At 50.0% G+C, this 23,829-nt stretch overlaps 2 protein-coding genes across 3 annotated transcripts; one reads left to right on the plus strand and one right to left on the minus strand.

The window, feature by feature from the left end:
- Positions 1-5,003: 5,003 nt before the first annotated feature.
- Positions 5,004-13,402, plus strand: RAD54L (RAD54 like). Of its 2 annotated transcripts, none has more exons than XM_069979354.1 (18): positions 5,004-5,103; positions 7,208-7,288; positions 7,363-7,476; positions 7,622-7,682; positions 7,910-8,045; positions 8,153-8,222; positions 8,346-8,634; positions 8,830-8,954; positions 9,086-9,236; positions 9,551-9,677; positions 10,597-10,671; positions 11,451-11,581; positions 11,655-11,765; positions 11,847-11,970; positions 12,113-12,191; positions 12,280-12,459; positions 12,532-12,695; positions 12,788-13,402. In XM_069979354.1, exons 1-18 carry the CDS (start codon positions 5,101-5,103, stop codon positions 12,984-12,986), a joined length of 2,220 nt encoding a protein of 739 aa, XP_069835455.1. In that variant the 5' UTR covers positions 5,004-5,100; the 3' UTR covers positions 12,987-13,402. The 2 variants fall into 2 exon arrangements, with proteins under 2 accessions (XP_069835455.1, XP_069835456.1); XM_069979355.1 differs by lacking the exon at positions 5,004-5,103 and adding an exon at positions 5,264-5,336.
- Positions 13,403-13,475: 73 nt separating this feature from the next.
- LRRC41 (leucine rich repeat containing 41) lies at positions 13,476-23,650 on the minus strand. Its single transcript, XM_069981184.1, has 10 exons — positions 23,374-23,650; positions 22,222-22,308; positions 20,190-20,260; positions 18,881-19,838; positions 18,222-18,455; positions 17,976-18,140; positions 17,676-17,774; positions 16,277-16,399; positions 15,625-15,700; positions 13,476-15,462 (listed from the first exon to the last, which is right to left on the minus strand). The coding sequence occupies exons 1-10, from the start codon at positions 23,474-23,476 to the stop codon at positions 15,243-15,245; spliced, it is 2,136 nt and encodes a 711-aa protein (XP_069837285.1). The 5' UTR covers positions 23,477-23,650; the 3' UTR covers positions 13,476-15,242.
- Between the last annotated feature and the right edge of the window lie 179 nt (positions 23,651-23,829).

Below are 23,829 nucleotides of genomic sequence, written 5' to 3' on the forward strand. Positions count from 1 at the left end.
ACAAAGGCCTCGAGCTTGAACAACTGGGCATAGCTAATCCCTCAAGATTATCTTAGATCGAGTGAAGGTTCAGTTGGCTACTTCAGCTTTAACTGCTCTTTGCCAACTACTGGGGATAGTCCGGAAAGCTGAAAGACTCTCTAAAGACAACTTTGTAGAATGCGGTCACCCCAGACGTAGACAGGATAGGTCCCTTGGGTGGTAGTTGCCCCTCTTAGGGTGTTAGCAACACATCAGCAGCCCATTGGTGGGATCTTTCTAAAATAAAGTTGAGACAGGCTAGGGAATGGGCATTAATAGCCAATTAAACTCTTGCACATGTTCCCATCAAATGTGACACTGATAAAAACTTGAAAATGATTCTGGAGTGAATTGAAAAGTTGTATCCTGCACCTTATTGATGGAATAAACCACTGTTCACTTTATGCTGGTGTGCGTCGGACTCTTGTTGCACTAATAAAAACTAAAGATCATGGCACAAAAAATTACACCCCAACGAGCCCTGTAGGTGGAAAAATAAAAGCGCTATGGCGCTTAAAAGGTGAGGAAGGAACAAAACGAGTGAGCGGCATAGCAGAGTTGAATGAGCGATATAGCAGAGTTGAATGAACGGCATAGCAGAGTTGAATGAGCGGCATAGCAGAGTTGAGTGTGCGACCTAGCAGAGTTGAGTGTGCGACCTAGCAGAGTTGAATGAGCGATATAGCAGAGATGAATGAGCGATATAGCAGAGCTGAATGAGCGGCATAGCAGAGTTCAGCGAGCGGCATAGTAGAGCTGAATGAGCAGCATAGTAGAGCTGAATGAGCGACATAGCAGAGTTGAGTGAGCGACATAGCAGAGTTGAGTGAGCGACATAGAGTTGAGTGAGCGCCATAGCAGAGTTGAATGAGCGCCATAGCAGAGTTAAATGAGCGACATAGTAGAGTTGAATGAGCGGCATAGCAGAGTTGAATGAGCGGCATAGAGTTCAGTGCGACCTAGCAGAGTTGAGTGAGCGGCATAGCAGAGTTGAATGAGTGGCATAGCAGAGTTGAGTGTGCGACCTAGCAGAGTTGAGTGAGCGGCATAGCACAGTTGAATGAGTGATATAGCAAAGTTAAGTGAGCAATATAGCAGAGTTGAGTGAGCGGCATAGCAGAGTTGAGCGAGCGGCATAGTAGAGCTGAATGAGCAGCATAGTAGAGCTGAATGAGCGACATAGCAGAGTTGAGTGAGCGACATAGAGTTGAGTTAGCGGCATAGCAAAGTTGAATGAGCCATATAGCAGAGTTGAATGAGCGATATTGCAAAGTTGAATGAGCGATATAGCAGAGTTGAATGAGCGATATAGAAGATGTCGGGTGCCGCGGGCGATGACCGTTGGTCAGTTCAGATTTGGCCTAGATTGTGTATGCATTAGGCTGGCACACCCTCTCTGTCCCTCCTCATCATTAGGAATTCTCCAGGCAGATTTTCTTCTATTCATAACCCGTGTCAGCACGGCACATGGGCTGGATCGTTAAGGCACCTGTGCAATGTTCAGACAGGAGAAAATGTTCTAGGGGCATTCCTAATGATGAAGAGGGTGGGGAGGAGGGACGGAGGGGTGGTGCAAAGTTAGGGCACAGATATTCCAAGCCACGGCTGTTTGACTCAGGGACGCAAGTTTTTTAGGACAATAGTTGCATCACCTGCCGATCGGACCCCAGGACAGATCTTGGATTAAAAGCAGCTATCCGAAGGTACAAGTGGTTTGGGAGGGACAGATTGTTGGTTCAGAAGAGCTGGGTGGCAGCCTGTATGAGCACTGAGACACTGATGAGCAAATGACTCAAGGCCGATAACTCCAGGGAGATGATGGGGAAACACTAAGTTTCCAACTTGGATCCATCATCGCGGTGGCTGGTGCTGCTGAAACGTATGCCCATACTGTCGGCTGTGCAGGAAGTAGGACATCTGATCTGAGGAAAGACTCCATCCTCTGGATAACTGAACCACTGGGATTTGCTATACAACAGCAACGTGAATTGTAAAAATAGAGGTGAAGGGGTGAGCGGGTGGTTTATGGCGGTCAGTAAAAGCGCTGTCCTGGGATACGCAGACCCCATAGCATTACAAATGGGAAAATGATCATATTACTAATCATATGCTTTGGCTGCAATGACCGAAAGAAATATAAAAATAAAAAGCAAATCCCACAAGGGGATCACCGACGTCCAGAGAGAAGCAAAAGACATAGCAGAGCAGTATGGAGTGGACTATAGATGTCAGGAGTGCGGACACAGCGCTAACAACTGGCTATTCTATTGTGATATACTAGGGTCCTGGATGTCTATAGGGGGATTATGTCCATCTACACTGGACCCTAGACCAAGTCCTCTGGTATGCTCCTCAGGGAGGTCTAGGCTCAGTCCTCTGGTGTTCTCCTCAGGGAGTTCTAAACTGAGTCCTATGGTACGTACTTCAGGGAGGTCTACGCTCAGTCCTCTGGTGCCACTAAAAAACAGTGCATGACTGGCTCTTGTTCTACACACAGGGGCCCCAGCCTCTTGACAATGGGTGTCCAACTCTACACACAGGGGCCCGGGGTTCTGACAGTGGATGCCCTGCTCTACATAGCAGGGGACCCACTTACCCGCCATCACAGACAAGTACAGACCGGGCAGGAGGAGCCTCTGGAGCTACAGACCCCATCATTGACCGCTCCGTGCTCCCAGCCATCATCACGCATGACAGACACAGGAGATCTAGGCTCAGTCCTGTGGTGCGCTCCTCACAGAGATCTAGGCTCAGTCCTGTGCTGTGCTCCTCACAGAGCTCTAGGCTCAGTCCTGTGGTGTGCTCCTCAGGGAGATCTAGACTCAGTCCTCTGGTGCGCTCCTCAGGGAGGTCTAGGCTGTGTCCTCTGGTGGGCTCCTCAGGGAGGTCTAGGCTCACTCCTCTGGTACACTCATCAAGGAAATCTGAGCTCACTCCTCTGGTACACTCCTCAGGGAAATCTGAGCTCGCTCCTCTGGTGCTCTCTTCAGGGAGGTCTAGGCTCAGTCCTGTGGTACGCTCCTTAGGGAGGTATGAGCTCACTCCTCTGGTACACTCCTTAGGGAAATCTGAGCTCACTCCTCTGGTGCTCTCTTCAGGGAGGTCTAGGCTTAGTCCTCTGGTACGCTCCTCATGAAGGTCTAGGCTCAGTCCTCTGGTACACTCCTCAGGGAGGTCAAGGCTCAGTCCTCTGGTGCTCTCATCTTGGAGTTCTAGGCTCAACCGTCTGGTGCACTCAGGAAGGTTTAGGCTTAGTCCTTTGTTGCGCTCCTCAGGGAGGTTTAGGCTCAGTCGTCTGGTATGCTTCTAAGGAAGGTCTAAACTGAGTCCTCTGGTGCACTCCTCAGGGAGGTCTAGGCTTAGTCCTCTGGTACACTCCTCAGGAAAGTCTAGGCTCAGTCCTCTGGTGCGCTCCTCAGGGAGGTCTAAACTGTCCCTGATTTTTTTTCTGGAGAGAAGTGGCTTCTTTGCTGCCCTCCTTGAGATCAGGCCTTGCTCCAAGAGTCTCCGCCTCACAGTGTGTGCAGATGCACTCACACCTGCCTGCTGCCATTCCTGAGCAAGCTCTGCACTGCTGGTAGACCGATTCCACAGCTGAAACACTTTTAAGAGACAGTCCTGGCGCTTGCTGGTCTTTTTTGGGCACCCTGGAGCCTTTTTGGCAGCAATAGAACCTCTCTCCTTGAAGTTCTTGACAATGTAATAGATTGTTGACTGAGGTGCAATCTTTCTAGCTGCAATACTCTTCCCTGTTAGGCCATTTTTGTGCAGTGCAATGATGACTGCACGTGTTTCTTTAGAGATAACCATGGTTAACAGAAGAGAAACAATGATGCCAAGCACCAGCATCCTTTTAAAGTGTCCAGTGGTGTCATTCTTACTTAATCATGACAGATTGATCTCCAGCTCTGTCCTCATCAACACCCACACCTGTGTAAATGGAGCAATCACTGAAACGAGGTTAGCAGGTCCTTTTAAGGCAGGGCTGCAATGATGTTGAAATGTGTTTTGGGGGATAAAGTTCATTTTTTAGGCAAATATTGACTGCAAGTAATTGATGTTAAGCTGATCACTCTTTATAACATTCTGGAGTATATGCAAATTGCCATTTTAAAAACTGAAGCAGTAGACTTTGTAAAAATTTATATTTGTATAATTCTCAAAACTTTTGGCCATGACTGTAGGCTCAGTCCTCTTGTGCACTCCTCAGGGAGGTCTAGGCTTAGTCCTTTGTTTTGCTCCTTAGGGAGGTCTAGGCTCTGTCCTCTGGTACACTTATCAGGGAGGTCTAGGCTCTGTCCTCTGGTACACTTATCAGGGAGGTCTAGGCTGTTTCCTCTGGTACACTTATCAGGGAGGTCTAGGCTGTTTCCTCTGGTACACTTATCAGGGAGGTCTAGGCTGTTTCCTCTGGTACACTTATCAGGGAGGTCTAGGCTCTGTCCTCTGGTACACTTATCAGGGAGGTCTAGGCTGTTTCCTCTGGTACACTTATCAGGGAGGTCTAGGCTCTGTCCTCTGGTACACTTATCAGGGAGGTCTTGGCTGTGTCCTAAGGTACACTTATCAGGGAGGTCAGGCACAGTCCCACTAGAAAACATTGCATGACTGGCTCTAGTTCTACACACAGGGGCCTCAGGCTCTGAAAATGGGTGTCCGACTCTACACACAGGGGCCCGGGGTTCTGACATGGCATGTCCTGCTCTACATAGCAGGGGACCCACTTACCCGCCATCACAGACACGGACAGACCGGGCAGGAGGAGCCTCTGGAGCTATAGACCCCATCACTGACCGCTCCGTGCTCCCAGCTATCATCATGCATGACAGACACAGGAGATCGAGGAGAAGCCGAGCAGTTTCCTTAGTAACGAGCTCCGGCGCGTGCTGTCGTACAGGGGCGTTCCGCCGCACAGCATCTCTGGGAAGTGTAGTCCAAGCAGCGCTGTTCTGACTGGTGACCAGCAGGGAAAGAACTACAACTCCCAACCTGCACGCGGCTTCCGGGCGGGCGCGGGAAACTCGATCTGAACTGCGAAGACCATGGAGGAGAGATACCGGGCAGCCTGAGCGGGATACCATGGTAAGGGCCCCTGCACACCAGACACCATGGTAAGGGCCCCTGCACACCAGACACCATGGTAAGGGCCCCTGCGCCTGCACACCAGACATCATGGTAAGGGCCCCTGCGCCTGCACACCAGACACCATGGTAAGGGCCCCTGCGCCTGCACACCAAACACCATGGTAAGGGCCCTTGCGCCTGCACACCAGACACCATGGTAAGGGCCCCTGCGCCTGCACACCAGACACCATGGTAAGGATGTGATGGTGACGGCCCCGTCCCCTTATACACTACATTCAGGACCCTTGTCAGATGAAATGCTAAGGGCCTGTACCACCATACACTATACTGAGGACCCCCATCAGATGTTATGGTGACTGCCCTATACACTATACTGAGGACCCCCATCAGATGTTATGGTGACTGCCCCATACATTATACTGAGGACCCCCATCAGATGTTATGGTGACTGCCCCATACACTATACTGAGGACCCCAATCAGATGTTATGGTGACTGCCCCATACACTATACTGAGGACCCCCATTAGATGTTATGGTGAGGGCCCCATACACTATACTGAGGACCCCCATCAGATGTTATGGTGAGTGCCCCATACACTATACTGAGGACCCCCATCAGATGTTATGGTGAGTGCCCCATACACTATACTGAGGACCCCCATCATATGTTATGGTGAGTGCCCCATACACTATACTGAGGACCCCCATCAGATGTTATGGTGAGTGCCCCATACACTATACTGAGGACCCCCATCAGATGTTATGGTGAGTGCCCCATACACTATACTGAGGACCCCCATCAGATGTTATGGTGACTGCCCCATACACTATACTGAGGACCCCCATCAGATGTTATGGTGACTGCCCCATACATTATACTGAGGACCCCCATCAGATGTTATGGTAAATGCCCCATACACTATACTGAGGACCCCCATTAGATGTTATGGTGAGTGCCCCATACATTATACTGAGGACCCCCATCAGATGTTATGGTGAGTGCCCCATACACTATACTGAGGACCCCCATCAGATGTTATGGTGACTGCCCCATACACTATACTGAGGACCCCCATCAGATGTTATGGTGAGTGCCCCATACACTATACTGAGGACCCCCATCAGATGTTATAGTGACTGCCCCATACATTATACTGAGGACCCCCATCAGATGTTATGGTGACTGCCCCATACACTATACTGAGGACCCCCATTAGATATTATGGTGAGTGCCCCATACATTATACTGAGGACCCCCATCAGATGTTATGGTGAGTGCCCCATACACTATACTGAGGACCCCCATCAGATGTTATGGTGAGTGCCCCATACACTATACTGAGGACCCCCATCAGATGTTATGGTGACTGCCCCATACACTATACTGAGGACCCCCATCAGATGTTATGGTGACTGCCCCATACACTATACTGAGGACCCCCATCAGATGTTATAGTGACTGCCCCATACATTATACTGAGGACCCCCATCAGATGTTATGGTGACTGCCCCATACACTATACTGAGGACCCCCATTAGATATTATGGTGAGTGCCCCATACATTATACTGAGGACCCCCATCAGATGTTATGGTGAGTGCCCCATACACTATACTGAGGACCCCCATTAGATGTTATGGTGAGTGCCCCATACATTATACAGAGGACCCCCATCAGATGTTATGGTGAGTGCCCCATACATTATATTGAGGACCCTCATCAGATGTTATAGTGACTGCCCCATACATTATACTGAAGACCCCCATCAGATGTTATGGTGAGTGCCCCATACATTATACTGAGAGTCCACATCAGATGTTATAGTGACTGCCCCATACATTATACTGAGGACCAACCTCAGATATTGTGGTGAGTGCCCTATACACTATACTGAGGACCCTCATCAGATGTTATGGTGAGTGCCCCATACATTATATTGGAAGGCCTTTTCTTGGCTCAGGCCAGTGGGGTCACTCAGCTTTCTGTAAAGCAGATGAACCCATGGGTGGAGGAGTGGCATATTCACAGAGGTGGGTGGCTGCCATGTCTGACCTGTAGGACTTTTAATATTTTATGCTAAAATTGCCATCTTTGTTTTCAGAGGAGAAGTTTGGCCCCCAGCCAACTGGCCAAGAGGAGCCGGGACGGATCATCTGATGATGAGGAATGGCGTGAGGAGGCGGTGAGTGATGTCGGATGATCTTGTGACTTTTCAAACCTTAGACATTGTAAGTAATCGGGTGAAATGTGTTACAGACGCCAAAAAGGAAACGCGGCAATGACGCTGGTCCGGAGAGCTGGATCTCACCGTATCGTAAACCTCTGGAGCCACTTACTAACCGACCCATGTGCCTTGACAGCCGGGAACATGTGAGTAACGCAGGGGACCTAGATATGGGCCTGTGGCGGGGGGGGGGGGCTGGCACCTATGGCCTACCTACTGGTCACATCACTGGCAGACTGTCGAGTCTGTGGGTATGATGTTCTCACCCTCCTTCAATCTCCCTCTCTGCAGGAGGCTTTTATCCGCAGTATATTATCCAGACCCTTCCGTGTGCCAATACCAGACTACAAGGGTGAGTGATGAATGTGCAGATGCTGCATCCTCATCTATCAGCCCTATGATTATTGCTCTGCATTAAACATTTGTTCCTATATTCCTGGGGTAGGGAACCTTGGCTCTCCAGCTGTTGCAAAACTACAACTCCCATCATGCATGCACTGTCCAGGCATGATTTAGAGCCAAGGTTCCCTAACCCTGCTGCTATATTTTTTATGATGATTGTTGCTCCTTGCTGTACAGGAGGTTTGGGCCTGCGGGCGCTGGGTATCAAAAAAGCCGGAGTACGAAGAGCACTGCATGATCCTGACCAGGAGGGGGCGCTGGTTCTTTATACCCCCCCAAATTTAAGTGCACATGATCAACTAAAAGTAGACAAGTAGGTACTAATAATGTTATATATTAAATTATACAGTAGGTGACATCACCACTCTCCAGATATAGTGAACATTGAGTTCATTGACTTCTTGTATTTTTGTTTTGCAGAGAGAAGATTCCAGTTCATGTTGTGGTGGATCCGGTGTTGGGGGCGATCTTGCGGCCCCATCAGAGAGAGGTAAGGATTGGGGGACACCCTGTAGGGATATCTGCCTGGGTGTTCTCTAAGTATCGGAGTCCTCAGACTTATGCCCTGTGTATTATAACGTTTTATTGTATTCTCATCTTGGGGATTCTGCAGGGAGTGAAGTTCCTGTGGGAATGTGTGACCGGCCGGCGTATTCCCGGGAGTCATGGCTGCATTATGGCGGATGAAATGGGACTGGGGAAGACCCTGCAGTGTATTACTCTGATGTGGACCCTCCTCAGGCAGAGTCCCGACTGTAAGCCAGAGATAGACAAGGCAGTGGTGGTGTGTCCCTCCAGTCTGGTGAAGAACTGGTATAATGAGGTGGCTAAATGGCTGCAGGGCAGAATTCAGCCGCTGGCCATCGATGGAGGATCCAAGGATGAGATTGACCACAAACTGGGTAAGTTTTCTCATACTGACCTCACCACCAGTGACAGTATTACATGACTTAGAGGGGGTGAGGGTGGGCAGGGCACATCACGTCATTCTAAGGAGAGTATAACATGACTAGGTAAACTTGGGATCTGATGAGACTGGTGGACCATTACATGACTCTGGTGATGCACCTGTTAACACTGTGGACACTTCTTTTCAGCTGGCTTCATGCATCAGCGGGGGCTGCGGGTCCCTTCCCCCATCCTCATCATCTCCTATGAGACGTTCCGCCTACATGCTGAGGTCCTTCACAAGGGGAGTGTAGGAATGGTCATATGTGATGAGGTGAGTGCCAGGGAAGACAAAAAATACAGCAACATTTTGGGCAGCATGGACAAGATGGAGTGGGCTGAGGCCTGTGGTCACCTGACTATATAGACACAATGCCCATAGTCTGACGTGTTACTTTGTTCCAGGGTCACAGGCTGAAGAATTCTGAGAACCAAACTTACCAAGCACTGAACCAGCTGAACACCCCACGGCGAGTCCTCATATCTGGTACCCCAATACAGAACGACCTCCTGGAATACTTCAGCTTGGTTCACTTTGTCAATGCTGGGATTCTGGGTGAGTGGCATCTGATCCTCTAGATCAGTGTTTTTAATCTCCAGTCCTCAAGTCTCACCAACAGGTCATGTTTTGAGGATTTCAAAGGGGATATAATTATAGTCAGTGCACCAGCAACTGCCACAGCTGTTCGCTGTATAGGATATCCGCAAAACATGACCTGTTGGTGGGTCTTGAGGACTGGAGTTGAGAAACACTGCTGTAGATGATACATCGGCACGAGATGGGGGCAGTGGGCACTGCCTATTATGTATGATGCAGACACTTCATGTCCTGTCAATCACTTTACTTTGGTCTCACCCCTCTGGACACAGGAACAGCCCAGGAGTTTAAGAAAAGGTTTGAAGTTCCCATCCTGAAGGGGAGAGATGCAGACGCCAGTCCAGCTGACCGTGAGAAAGGCGAGGAGAAGCTAAAGGAGCTCATCAGTGTTGTGAACAGGTCTAACCTCTTCTGTATTGTATTAAAGGGGGAGGCTGTGTCTGGTGTAAACAGATCAAGGATCGGCATGGTATAACAGCTGCATCATATCCCAGGCAGCCAATTTCTGTTTTGTTATATCTCCTTAGAAGCTGCTGCTATGGTTTCTGGTCACTTGAACACCCCTGCCAAGTAGCCAGAACTCAAGGGCCTTGGTCAGCCCTGCCAAGTGGGCACTACATACAGGATATAGCTACCCCTGCCAAGTGGGCGGTACATACAGGATATAGCTACCCCTGCCAAGTGGGCGGTACATACAGGATATAGCTATCCCTGCCAAGTGGGCTGTACATACAGGATATAGCTACCCCTGCCAAGTGGGCGCTACATACAGGATATAGCTACCCCTGCCAAGTGGGCGCTACATACAGGATATAGCTACCCCTGCCAAGTGGGCGCTACATACAGGATATAGCTACCCCTGCCAAGTGGGCCCTACATACAGGATATAGCTACCCCTGCCAAGTGGGCGCTACATACAGGATATAGCTACCCCTGCCAAGTGGGCAGTACATACAGGATATAGCTACCCCTGCCAAGTGGGCGGTAAATACAGGATATAGCTACCCCTGCCAAGTGACAAGAAACAATGTCATGTGACTCTGATTATGTGATTCCAGGGTTTCTTTTGAAGAATTGGGAAAAGGGGGCATAAAAAAAGGCAATATCCATATTGACATGGCCTTTTTTACCCACCTATAGAAGTCTATAGGTGGGAAAAAAACACACAAAATGCCCTAAAAAAAATATAAACACAAAACCATCATGTGGGTACAGTGTTTTAGCTTCCCCATCGACTCTTGGCTAACATCTGAGCCAGAAAAACTCACCATGGAACAATAGTGTGATTCTAACCTTGTGGAAAATTTCTCTGTTTCAGATGTCTTATTAGAAGGACGTCCGACATCCTCTCTAAATATCTTCCTGTCAAGATCGAGCAGGTGATTTGCTGCAGGTAAGTCTTCTCACCAAGTTGCTGGCGACAGTATGTGCAGCATATGTATGTAAGTCTGCTGGCAGAGGCATTATGTATTCCTGTCAGATTGGTGGTGGCAGTATGTAGGTGTTTACTGTCACTGGCATAGGGATGGCAGCCTATGTAGGTCTGTTTGCACTGTATGTAACTACCCTATTGCACACACAAATTTATCAGAGCTTCTCAATTCCAGTCCTCAGGCCTCACCAACATGTCATGTTTTGAGGATTTCCTTAGTATTTCACAGGTGATATAATTATACTCAGTGCATCAGGTATTATCACAGGAGTTCTTTGTATGGGATATCCTCAAAACATGACCTGTTGGTGAGGCCTGAGGACTGGAATTGAGAAGTACTGTGATAGATCATTGAAGCCAAAGCCAGAAAAAGACTATAAACAGAGAACGGGTCATAAAGGAACAACTGAGATTTCTATTTCCAAATCCATTTCTGACTTTGGCTTCAAGAATCTTGTCAGATCAGTTTGTGTTTGTGTAATAGGGCCTTAGATCTGTGTTCTCACTAGGTTGGTGTTGGTAGTGTATGTAGGTCTGTGTTCTCAACAGCCACTATTTGGTCTTGCCAGGTTGGTTTCTGCTGTGTATGTAGTAGTTTGTTCACCCATTTGGTGGTGGGCATCATAAGTAGGCCTGTTTTCTCACTAGCTTGGCAGTAACAGTATGTATTCTCACCAGGTTAGTGTCAGCAGTGTATGTATGTTTTCTCAGGTTTCATTATTTCATGTTTTTTTCTGCAGACTGACTCCTCTACAATCTGAGCTGTACAAACTATTCTTGAAGCAAGCAAAACCCGTGGAGGAGCTGACGTCCGGGAAGATGAGTGTTTCCTCGCTATCCTCCATCACCTCACTGAAGAAACTTTGTAACCGTGAGTAATCCTGGGGGAGATGGTAGGAACATGTCACCATCCACAATATAACACAATGTCTCATTCTGTGTAGATCCTGCTCTTATCTACGACAAGTGTGTGGAGGAGGAGGAAGGATTTCAGGGAGCCTTAAGTCTTTTCCCCCCTGGGTACAGCACCAAGTCTGTGGAGCCTCAGTTATCAGGTGGGTGGTGTGAATGTGTGCCTACTGGAGAAGCAAACCAGTGTTGTCTAATCCAGTGACCGATGTTGCTCTCTCTTCCAGGTAAAATGTTGGTGCTGGATTATATCTTGGCTGTAACCCGGAGCACAAGCAATGACAAAGTCGTCCTGGTCTCTAACTACACCCAAACACTCGACCTGTTTGAGAAACTTTGTAGATTGAGAAGGTACATAATTCTCCTTCAGTGAGCAGGGTCCCCACTATGTACCCCTGGGGTGGGGGGTGATGTGTGAGCCAGGAGGGCTGGGATCCATTAACCCTGCACTACATTAATGTGTTCTATTGTCTCATCTTCTCTGTCCTTTAAGGTATTTATATGTTCGTCTTGATGGAACAATGTCCATTAAGAAGCGAGCAAAGATCGTGGAGCGATTTAACAGCCCCTCGGTATGTCGTCACAGCGTTGGTTCTGGGGGGATTGGCCTTATTGTGGGGATTCCTCTGTGCTGATTTATGTCCTTCATGTCTGCCTTAGAGCCCAGAGTTTATCTTCATGCTGAGCAGTAAGGCTGGAGGATGTGGCCTCAATCTGATAGGAGCCAATCGATTGGTGATGTTTGATCCAGACTGGAACCCGGCAAATGATGAACAGGCGATGGCCCGGGTGTGGCGGGACGGTCAGAAGAAGATGTGTTTTATCTATCGTCTGCTCTCGGTATGTTTACTCATTGCATCTGCATCTTATGGATGTTCTCAGACCAGGTATTCATGGTTGTCTTCTTTCCAGACTGGGACCATTGAGGAGAAGATCTTCCAGCGTCAGACTCATAAGAAAGCTTTGAGCAGCTGTGTGGTGGATGAGGAGCAGGATGTGGAGAGACACTTCTCTGTCGGAGAACTGAAGGAGCTCTTCACCCTCACTGAGCAGACAACCAGTGACACCCATGATCGGTGAGTGCTGCATCTGGAAGGGGGGGTGGAGGTTATTGGTGTTATGTTGTTTCTGGAGCTGAGTCCTGTTTTTTTTCTTTCTTTTCTATTAGGTTCCGATGCCGTCGCTGTGTGAATGGACGGCAGGTTCGGCCTCCCCCAGAAGGCACGGACTGCACCTCGGACTTGTCACAGTGGAATCACTGTGCTGACAAGCGTGGTCTGCAGGACCCAGTGTTGGTGGCGGCCTGGGATGCTGCCGTCACGTTTACATTCCACCAGAGGTCACATGAGCAGCGGGGGCTCCTATAGCAGAGGTGCCTGTGACGTTGTGGTCCATCAGACCTAGCCCCAGAGGCCTCTTCTTACTTTGGGACTTGTATATTTATACTTTACTTTGGCTCTACTGTACAAAAATCCAAAAACTGTGTATATATGTATTGATAGTGAAGGGGGAAAGAACTGGAGTTGTCCATCATGCCCTCCCCCTGCTGTTTTCAGATGGTGGGGGTGGTCCTGCTGTGTAAGCTCCTGTGCCCCCCACCCTATAGTCTGCACCTTACTCCTACATCTACTCTTTGTTGGATGGGGCTCGCTCACTAGACTTCACTGCTTGTCATACCATCAGCTGGCCACCATGTTGCCTCTGTCCACTGAGAAGGGTGCACACATCTGTAATCTGCAGACTGAAAGTGACATGTGTTCCAGTAAAGAGGAGAAAGAAGAAAGCGCTGTGTCATCTGGTGTGTTATTACGGATGTAGCCTCCCCCAGTGTGAGATGTGCAAAGGGGAGTAGTATCAACATTGCCGAATACCAATCATCTTTATTAGTGTTGCCTTATTACAACATAAACATATATGCAAGTAAGATAAAAAAAAAATATTTACAAAGCATAGAAGGGGGAGGGGCAAGGGCAGAGGCAGCTTAGGAGAGATGGGGGCACTATGCTGTGATCAGTAGGGACGTAGAGTGCTTCAGTCATATTCCAAAGCATCTATATACCAACCTCATATTTTGTGCATGCATGGGATAACTTATGACACCTGTGTGCTCTGCCACCTGCAGCAGGAGTGACGGCTGCCCACAGGATCACACTACTCAGGTTTAGTTACAGTTATTGCACAGATTGGTGGAGGACAGTAGCATCTGTCTTCATCTGCTTTATTGTGTGTAAAGGACAGGCATTGGCTGACCTTCAGCTGTCACAAAACTACAATTCCCATCATGCCTGGCAAACTAAAGCTTCGGCTGCCCAGGCATGATGGGAATTGTAGTTTTGCAACAGCTGGAGAGCCTGAGTTCGACACAATTGGTATAGAGGATCTTGCGCCATCTGGATACTGGCACTTCTTATGATCTAGGCCAGGGATGTCAAAACTCAGGCCCTTCACCTGTTACAAAACTACAAGTCCCGTCATGCCTAGACAGTGAAAGCTTTAGCTGTCCAGGCATAATGAGAATCGTAGTTTTTAAACAGCTGGAGGGCCTGAGCTTGGCACGTCTGATCTAGGCTATGCAGCAGAAATCTGTCTGGTCATGGGCAGGTTGGTATATGGAGTGCTTACAGCTTGTGTTATGACATGTTGTGCCACCTCTGCCCCTGATGCCCCTCCCACCTGAAGTAACAGAGGTATATAGGGATTGCCTTGGCACATGCTGGTCATGAGAGTAAAGACTGCGAGTGAGAAGAAATTTAGCATCCCCTAAACCCAACAACGCCCTTAGGCCATGCAGTGGATGTCAAAATGGCTCTCAGAGAACACACTGTATCATGCATAGTTCAGATGTCAAGTCTATGGTTGATGATAGGAATGAATGACCCATCTTCTCTGCTGATCCCTTTTACATGTGATCCCAACAACTTAGTACATGGAAGTCTCCCTTACTCCAGGTTCCATGGGAAGGTCCAGTGCAGAGATGATATCACAGGGTGAGGCAGGTTTCATTCAGACAACCCATGTTCTGGGGCCACATTATTCTGTTCTAGGAGAACGAAAATCTCAGCCAATATATGGCCTTGCTGGAGAAGCGGTGTCATGTGGCCAGCATACACTTCAGAGTTATGTTCAGTATCCATCTCAAAACTATAATTATAGACAGGTAGTAAAAATCTGTAGCTACCATGACCTCTCAACACTGTCCACTGCACCAGCTTACAACAGATCCTGGACCTGGCCCCTGGAAAAGATGTTGCCTTAACCTCAACACAATGAGGCAGAACAAAGAAGCCTCTGCATTGGTAATGGTGCAGATCCGTGTAAAGTCCTTAGGAGACCCCTAGATAGAAAGCAAAAGCAAGATCCCAACCCCTACAATGGACAAAGATACATTAAAGGGTGGTGGTGGGGAATCTATCCTGCAGTGGGTCCTCCTCGACCATTATCCTACCCCCCCCCCCCATCAAGATACAGGGGGGGGGGGCTTGAAGGTGACAACCCCCTCTCCCCCAAATTACACTGTTTAGGAATTAGGTCACTTTATGTATTAGGTCACACTAATACACTCCGCCATCTGGTGTCCACTTGTAGAAGTGCACCTGCACACTTGCCTGTTCTCACAGCACTCCTCACATAACACTGACATGGTCTGCGAAGGCCTGGCTGGAGTCCCAGCTGTCACTGACCACACAGCAGACACCCTCTAAGGACTGCAGAGCCTCATGGGCGAGAACAGGGTCCCGATCTAGAAGGTTCTGAGAGATGGAAAGCTGCCGTAGCTTGATTTTTCCACATCCTTCCAGCTTCTTAGCGAACTGCAGGAGCCCGTCTGGCTTTATACAGTTTGAGCTGAAAATAAAGATATGACGATATGAAGCTCTAGAGCATTAAATAATCAGTCATGAAGGGAGGTGGTCCAAAAAGGGAGAAAAACAGCATCCCTGAGGAGGAACCACCCTCCACTAAGTGACACAGGGCAGAGCCAGAGTGGAAGAGGAGCGAGCGCCTTACCTGACATCCAAATAATGGATCCCAGAAGATGAATCGGAACAGAAGAGGTCAGCCAACGCACAAAGCCCGTCATTCCCTGAGAACACAACAACATCTGTGAGATATACAGGGCCACAGACAGTGACCCCTTCTGGCCACCCCAGAGACTGACCCTCGATAATCGCCTCCACCCCAGACACTGACTCCGCCATTACAGTACCAGAGTTAGAGGAGAAGAGGTCAGCCAGCAAGCACACATGACTGTCATGTAAAATACTGTACATGGTGCCCCACTGCGAAGGAGACTGATCCCGCTAGCAGCCTTCGCACCTGGCACTTAACCCTGCTAAAATATCGAGACAATCACCAAAATAGCCCCAGAGTTGGAGAAGGAGAGGTCATTTAGCGTACAATGTATCGTTTCCTGAGAACACATCTGTGAGATACATTAGGGTACACCCCAGACTCCTGCTAATCCAAGAGTTGGAAGAAAAGAAGTCAGCCAGCGCGGTCCTATCAGTCCCTGAGCATATAAACTTTGTAAGATACACAGAGCTCCAAACTGCGACCCCTGATAACATCCCGCAAGACTAATCTCTGCTCCAGACCCTGCCTCAGGCCTATGCTGCCCCACAACCCCTCCCAAGCAGCATTTGTTACCCACATCACTCACCCAGGCGGTTCCCGCACAGCTTCAGGATCTTTACGGACGGGTTTCTCTTCACAGCCGAGACAAACTCTGAAAGGAAATCACCCGACTCCTTCTCAAAAAGGCGGCAAAACGAGAATTTAATTTCTAGAAGAAAAGAAAACGGTACAGAGAAGGTCAGGACTGTAGAGAAGGGGGAAGCCTGACGACTGTGGACATGGAGGGAAGAAAGGGAAAGTCTTCAACTTCAGGAAAGAGTAATGATCAAAAATAAAGAGCAGAAGACACCCAACTTACATATGCAAAAAAAAAAATAATTCATCCCACAACAACAAATAATGCAGCAGTCAAACTAGAAATACACTTCTATTGAATCAGTCAAGAAAATAGTGGAGGTCTGCTGCCGCTGCTCCTGTTGCTTTTATCCTCATCGTTCCCGTTTCAACATGTTATACCACAACAATCAGCAGACATTGTGCATGTCGGCTGATCGTTGTCTTTTATTGCCCTAAGCGATTATTAGCCGTATTTGTCCGATCGCTTTGTGTAATAGGGCCTTAAATGAATCCTGTTATCTTCTTTCTCTGGGCAGATAAGCAGTTACATGGGACCCTCCTCCTCCTTTTTGAATGAATCATTCCTCTGTCACTGCTGCCTGTCTCCCAGCATATTAAGCAACCACCAAAGACTCCCGTCTGATCTGTCCCCCAGCCCTGCCCTAATGGCAATGGGGGGAGGGGGGAAGAGACATCAGAGGAGACAAAGTGCGTCATGGGAAAGCCAAACCAGGAAGTGAAGAAGAAATGAAGACACCAACTGGCGCTTCAGGGACCAGCAAACAGCAGGAAATTCTAATGGAGACTGACTGGGGGGGTTGGATGGTAAGTGTGAAAACTATGTTTGTGATTTTTTTTTTTTTTTTTTTTTAATCAGCGCCGGAGTTGTCCTTTAAAAACACAGACCATGGAGGCAGAAGGCCAACAAGGCATGGGGTACAAATGAGATTAAATATGAATCACATATAGGTAACATGGAAATTGGCCCTCTAGTGGTAAAAGCATAAAGTGCAATGTGCTACACAGTACTGCCTCAAATCCCGGGACAAACTGCATGTCTAACGTATGTCGATGCTCCCTGTATGCATACCCTCAGTATAATCAAAGTCCCTGGCTTCCACCCCATTAATTCACTTCTTCAGGGAGAACTGGGGTGAAAACCAGCAAAGATAGATCCACAGTTCACAGCAGTGCTTTTAACCTTGTCTGTCAGATGTAATGCACCTTTTATATTTTGTTTGTCTTCATGGATCATATTTTAAAACAATACAATTCAGTGGAAAGGGGCAGGGATTATAAGAGTCAGCACCTAACAACTGAGGGATGGGGAGAGGAATGTGCAGACATCTGGACTGAAGAAACTGTACCTTCAAGTCTGGAATGGTTAAGTAGGTGCACAATCTCACTGTGAGCGTCCGACATCTTCATATCATGAAAACTCAACCTCCGCAGAGCAACGTTGCTGCCTGAAAGGACAAAGAAGATTGTCTGTGGGGTGGGGCACTAAGTAAATACTTGAAATCTAATTATATACCAAGTATTGTCACATGTCTACACATTACATGTAATGTTATATATGTACATCTGGAGCATAATACAGGATGTAACTCAGGGTCAGATAGATAAGGGGCAACATATAAAAGATCACAAAGTGGAAGCGACCCTACCTGCAATCACTCGCAGAACGCGCCTCAGATCGTCTTGGCTGGGAAATGTAGCGTTGTCCAGAGAGAGTTCAACCAGAGAAGATGACGCCTTCAGGATAGACACAAGATGCTCCACCTGGACAGGGTCTTGAGGAAAGCGAAGCTCTAACTGCTGTAAGTGATTCTCTACAGAAACCACAAGAACAAAACATAAGCAACAATGATGGGGAGTGCAGACGTCAGCGTACACAGCAGAGGATGACAGACCTGGGAATTGTGTGGCTCCAGCCTTGGGTCTCTCCCACTCACTGTGACTCTCCAGGTCGTAGCTGAGTGACAGCAGCTGAAGGTGTGGGAAGATCCTGAGTACGGTGTGTGCCAGCTCCAACATGGGGACGTAGGTGGTGAAGTCACTCAGAGAGAAGACACTTAGACGGCAGCCAGGGTCCCGGGACAGGATGGACAGCGCATTCAACACCAGACTAATATTGGCCCCTAAATCTGAAGAGAATTAAGATTGAGGCACAAAGTTACAATGTCGACATTCGAACTGCAAGTTATTACCCTGTGTTATCAGCTAGTCCATGATAAAGACTACTGCATAGAGATTCAGATCACCCCCACATACAATGAAATGTATTTCTGGCTTCAAAATTATGTCCTGCCCTGTCACCCCTGAACCCCAAGTTACAGAAATGATCTACTAAAATCACCTACATTCTGTATTATACTCCAGAGCTGTAATCACTATTCTACTGGTGCTAAGGATGGGGGGGGGGGGTGTTGTTACTCGATGATATTTGGGGTTAGGAGGTCATAGGATATAGAGGGGCCAATCCCTTTATGTATGTTCCACCACTGTCTGATCAGACATACAATATACATGGACATGAGGCAGTGTTGGAAGCACTGCAGGTATTGCTCACCATTGTATGCCATTGTCAGCCGTTGCAGGGACGTCCAAGAGCGCAGCAGGCGGCAGAGAGTGCGGCAGGAGGATAAGGTGAGAGGCACGTTGTGCAGATTTAGAGCTCTGACACTCCGGAAGTGGATGGCACCCGATGGTGGTGATGTGTCCATACTTGTCTGTTCAGTACTCGGAGCGCTCTCGCCCTCCTCCACCTCTGAAACACTGAAAATGAAGTCATATAAGTCAGCGGGCTCAGAGGAGTGGCGACTTGGGCCCCCAGTATCAGGCACCAGTTCTTTTCTTGAGGTAGATGATAGTTTAGTGTGCGGAGTGGAGCGGGTGGTCCTCTTTCTGGCAGAGGGGCTCCTGGGGGTGGTCTGCCCAGAGGAGCTGACCACATTCTGGCTGATATTGAGGGGCTGCAAGCTTAACAAGGCACTGAGACTGCCGCCCTGCTCTGCTCCGCCTGGAAGGCTGCAGGCCGTATTGTCTGGGTCATTGCCAGCCTTTGTGTCAGGAGGGGTCTGGTGACTTCTTGGGATGTCAGAGCAGAGGTTACAGGGTGAGTCTGTGTCTGGTCGCCAATATCCGGCACTAATAGTCAGGATGAGCTCAAGTAGCTGGTGGTCTGGGCAGGGCCAGGACAGCACAGACACCTTGTTGACGCGGCCATGGTGGATGAGGTGGTGCAGCAGCTGACTCAGTGACCTCTGGGTGGCAGGGTCAGACGACCGCAGGTGCAGGAACTTCAGTGTCTCTACGGACTGGGCAAGGCACTCCAGCACAGTGGGGGTCATCTCTGTCACCCCTTGCTGCTTGTTACAGATGGTCAGCTCTGAGACATGGCGTGAGCTATGCACCAGCGGGGAAAAGCGTTCGTCATTCAGCCGCCGGTCAGATGACACATCCAGGATCCCACGCAGAACGTTGTGAAAGAACGCCTCAAGGAACTTCTTCCTCCAACATGTCACTGTCTGCAATCAAAGATGGAGGAGTAAGCAGGGAGCTAGTGATAACACGATATGGTGATATCACAGGCCCCTCCACCCAGACTAGATATCAGAGCACCACAAAGGATGATGGCATCACACAATGATGGGTGGGGAGGTACAGATGAGGCACTCTCTCCCCAGACCTAATCTCAGCCCCTCAGAGCGAAGGTAATGACAGACAATGGATGAGTAATGAGGAACTAATGAGGCACAGATGACCCTTTCCCTCCAGACCTGATCCCAGCTCCTGAAGCAAAGGTAATGACATCAAATAATGGTGGGTAAGGAGATACTGATGAGGTACAGTGCAACCCTCCGAATTACTGCACTCACCCCAAATCTGGATGGTTTACTCTTCATTATGTCGTTCCACAACTTACACCAGATGGACTGAGTGGAGAGGCCTGAGGAGGAGAACACAAGGTTTGAGGGATAAGCAGGGCTTAACAGGGGTGGGGCAGGAGAACACAAGGTGTGAGGGGCTGGGCACTGCAGGGGGGACCTAGGGGAAAACACAAGATGTGAGGAGCTTTGCTCTGCAGGGGGGACCTAGAGGAAAACACAAGATGTGAGGAGCTTTGCTCTGCAGGGGGGACCTAGAGGAAAACACAAGATGTGAGGAGCTGGGCTCTGCGGGGCGGGGAGGGGGGCCTAGAGGGAAACACAAGATGTGAGGAGCTAGGCTCTGCAGGGGTGGACCTAGAGGAAAACACAAGATGTGAGGGGCTGGGCACTGCAGGGGGGACCTAGAGGAAAACACAAGATGTGAGGAGCTGGGCTCTGCAGGGGGGGACCTAGAGGAAAACACAAGATGTGAGGGGCTGGGCACTGCAGGGGGGACCTAGAGGAAAACACAAGATGTGAGGGGCTGGGCACTGCAGGGGGGACCTAGAGGAAAACATAAGATGTGAGGAGCTGGGCTCTGCAGGGGTGGGACCTAGAGGAAAACACAAGGTGTGAGGGGCTGGGCTATATGTGTGTGGGTGGGTGTGTGGGTGGGGGGGGACCTAGAGGAAAACACAAGATGTGAGGGGCTGGGCTATATGTGTGTGGGTGGGTGGGACCTAGAGGAAAACACAAGATGTGAGGAGCTGGGCTCTGCAGGGGGGGACCTAGAGGAAAACACAAGATGTGAGGAGCTGGGCTCTGCAGGGGGGGACCTAGAGGAAAACACAAGATGTGAGGAGCTGGGCGGGGAGGGGGGCCTAGAGGGAAACACAAGATGTGAGGAGCTAGGCTCTGCAGGGGTGGACCTAGAGGAAAACACAAGATGTGAGGGGCTGGGCACTGCAGGGGGGACCTAGAGGAAAACACAAGATGTGAGGGGCTGGGCTCTGCACGGGGGGACCTAGAGGAAAACACAAGATGTGAGGGGCTGGGCTCTGCAGGGGGGGGGGGACCTAGAGGAAAACACAAGATGTGAGGGGCTGGGCTCTGCAGGGGGGGGGGGCCTAGAGGAAAACACAAGATGTGAGGAGCTGGGCTCTGCAGGGGGGGGGGGGGCTAAAGGAAAACACAAGATGTGAGGGGCTGGGCTCTGCAGGGGGGGGCCTAGAGGAAACCACAAGATGTGAGGAGCTGGGCTCTGCAGGGGGGACCTAGAGGAAAACACAAGTTAGGGTGCAGGCTAGAGGAGAACACAAGATGCGAGGGTCTGCAACTGTGCAGCCTGGATAAAAACACAAGAAAGGCGCCCCCCTCTCAGTAAATCTGGGAAATCTGAGGCTGCTCTGGAGCTGGAGTACATTTTTGCCATGATTTAGGCCTGCTAGCAGGTGCAAGTAATACCTCTTCTCTGCCCATCAGACGAGCAGGGCGTATATTGGTTTGCACAAAAATTTGCAGCTTCTTGCCGACGTATACAAAGACTGCAAATAATAAATCCCTCCAAAGATGAGAAGGGCTGAGCTCTGCAAAGGTGGGGCCTGAAGGAGAACACAGGCTGTGAGGGGCTGGGCGCTGGAGGAGAACACAAGATGTAAGAGAGTGGGCTCTGCAGGGGTGGGGCCCAGAGGAGAACAGTCATATGACCACAGCATCTGCAGGGGTGGGGCTCAGAGGAGAACACAAGATGTGAGTGGCTGGGCTCTGCAAGGGTGGGGCCCGGAGGAGATCACAAGATGTGAGTGGCTGGGCTATGCAGGGGTGGGGCTCAGAGTACAACACAAGATGTGAGTGGCTGGGCTATGCAGGGGTGGGGCCTAAAGGAGAACACAAGATGTGAGTGGCTGGGCTATGCAGGGGTGGGGCCTAAAGGAGAACACAAGATGTGAGTGGCTGGGCTCTGCAAGGGTGGGGCCTGGAGGACACAAGATGCAGAGGACAAGGGTGTGGCCAGTATTATACAAGGTGTAGGGGCACTCACCTTTCCTTACAGCTGCTGGCTCTATCCTTTCCAGGTAATAGATGTTTAGCAGCGGGAGTAGACCCTGAAGGATGACAGCCGGGAGCCCTGGAAAACACACAAATCACATAACCAAAGTGTCTACCACATCTCCAGAGATGCCCCCTGCCCCAGTCATATGACCACAGCATCCACTGCAACATCAGAAACAGACCCCCCAGTCACACAACCACAGCGCCCACCACAACTCCAAAGATCGACCCTCCCCACCACAGCATCCACAATACCAGAGAGGCTGCCCCCAGTCATGTGACCAGTGTCCAAAACACCAAAGAGACTGACCACAGTGTCCACAACACCAGAGAGGCTGCCCCAGTCACATGACCACAACACTAGAGAGGCTGCCCCAGTCACATGACCACAACACCAGAGAGGCTGCTCCCAGTCACATGACCCCAACACCAGAGAGGCTGCTCCCAGTCACATGACCACAACACCAGAGAGGCTGCCCCCAGTCATGTGACCAGTGTCCAAAACACCAAAGAGACTGACCACAGTGTCCACAACACCAGAGGCTGCCCCAGTCACATGACCCCAACACCGGAGAGGCTGCCCTCAGTCACATGACCCCAACACCGGAGAGGCTGCCCCCAGTCACATGACCACAACACCAGAGAGGCTGCCCCAGTAACATGACCACAACACCAGAGAGGCTGCCCCAGTCACATGACTACAACACCAGAGAGGCTGCCCCAGTAACATGACCACAACACCAGAGAGGCTGCCCCAGTAACATGACCACAACACCAGAGAGGCTGCCCCAGTAACATGACCTGTGTACCCACAACACCAGAGACACCGCCCCCAGTCACATGACCACAACACCAGAGAGGCTGCCCCCAGTCACATGACCACAACACCAGAGAGGTTGCCCCCAGTCACATGACCACAGTGTCCACAACACCAGAGACACCGCCCCCAGTCACATGACCACAACACCAGAGAGGCTGCCCCCAGTCACATGACCAGTGTCCCCACAACACCAGAGACACCGCCCCCAGTCACATGACCAGTGTCCCCACAACACCAGAGACACAGCCCCCAGTCACACCACCACAGAGACCTGCCCAATGACACGCCCACCACGTCTACCATCCCAGTCATGTCGCTCACCCCACACGTCCTCCTCAAGCCTCTCCATGTTGGCCGTCACGGCCCTGGCACACAGCTGGAACAGGGTCGGGCTCCCTCCGCCATCTTCCGGCGATTTCTCCATGGCCTGAGCTCCCCTCAGTGGCTCATATGACGGGGAACCGAAACCCGGAGCTTCGGACAAGTCAAGAGGGAGCAGCGCACCGGGTCTGCCAGTCACATAGCCGCCATCTTACTTGGGGCAAGGGGATGTTTGCATCACGTGACATCGCCGCCATCGTGGGCTGGCCGCGTGACTGACAGGTTGACGCCTCCGCCATATTGTGAAGGTCAAATACAAGAAGGCTCCCCCCCCCCCCAAAAAAAAAAAAAAAAAAACAACACCGCAGCAGTTTTGAGGTCTCCGGTAATATGGCTGTTGCGCATCAGCCTCACCGCATACGGACAGCAGAGACCCCTGGTGGCGAGATCGCGCAC

The sequence above is a fragment of the Dendropsophus ebraccatus genome, chromosome 8 (genome assembly GCF_027789765.1).
Source record: "Dendropsophus ebraccatus isolate aDenEbr1 chromosome 8, aDenEbr1.pat, whole genome shotgun sequence".
Taxonomy (NCBI): domain Eukaryota; kingdom Metazoa; phylum Chordata; class Amphibia; order Anura; family Hylidae; genus Dendropsophus; species Dendropsophus ebraccatus.

Coding starts and splice junctions, on each gene's coding strand:
- RAD54L (XM_069979354.1), top strand. Junction 9,237..9,550: donor TGTCAATGCTGGGATTCTGG/GTGAGTGGCATC, acceptor CTCTGGACACAG/GAACAGCCCAGGAGTTTAAG. Junction 11,971..12,112: donor AAACTTTGTAGATTGAGAAG/GTACATAATTCT, acceptor CTGTCCTTTAAG/GTATTTATATGTTCGTCTTG.
- LRRC41 (XM_069981184.1), bottom strand. CDS start 23,476: ATGGAGAAATCGCCGGAAGATGGCGGAGGGAGCCCGACCCTGTTCCAG. Junction 20,261..22,221: donor GCCAGCAGCTGTAAGGAAAG/GTGAGTGCCCCT, acceptor TCTCCTCCTCAG/GCCTCTCCACTCAGTCCATC. Junction 18,141..18,221: donor TGGAGCCACACAATTCCCAG/GTCTGTCATCCT, acceptor TGGTTTCTGTAG/AGAATCACTTACAGCAGTTA.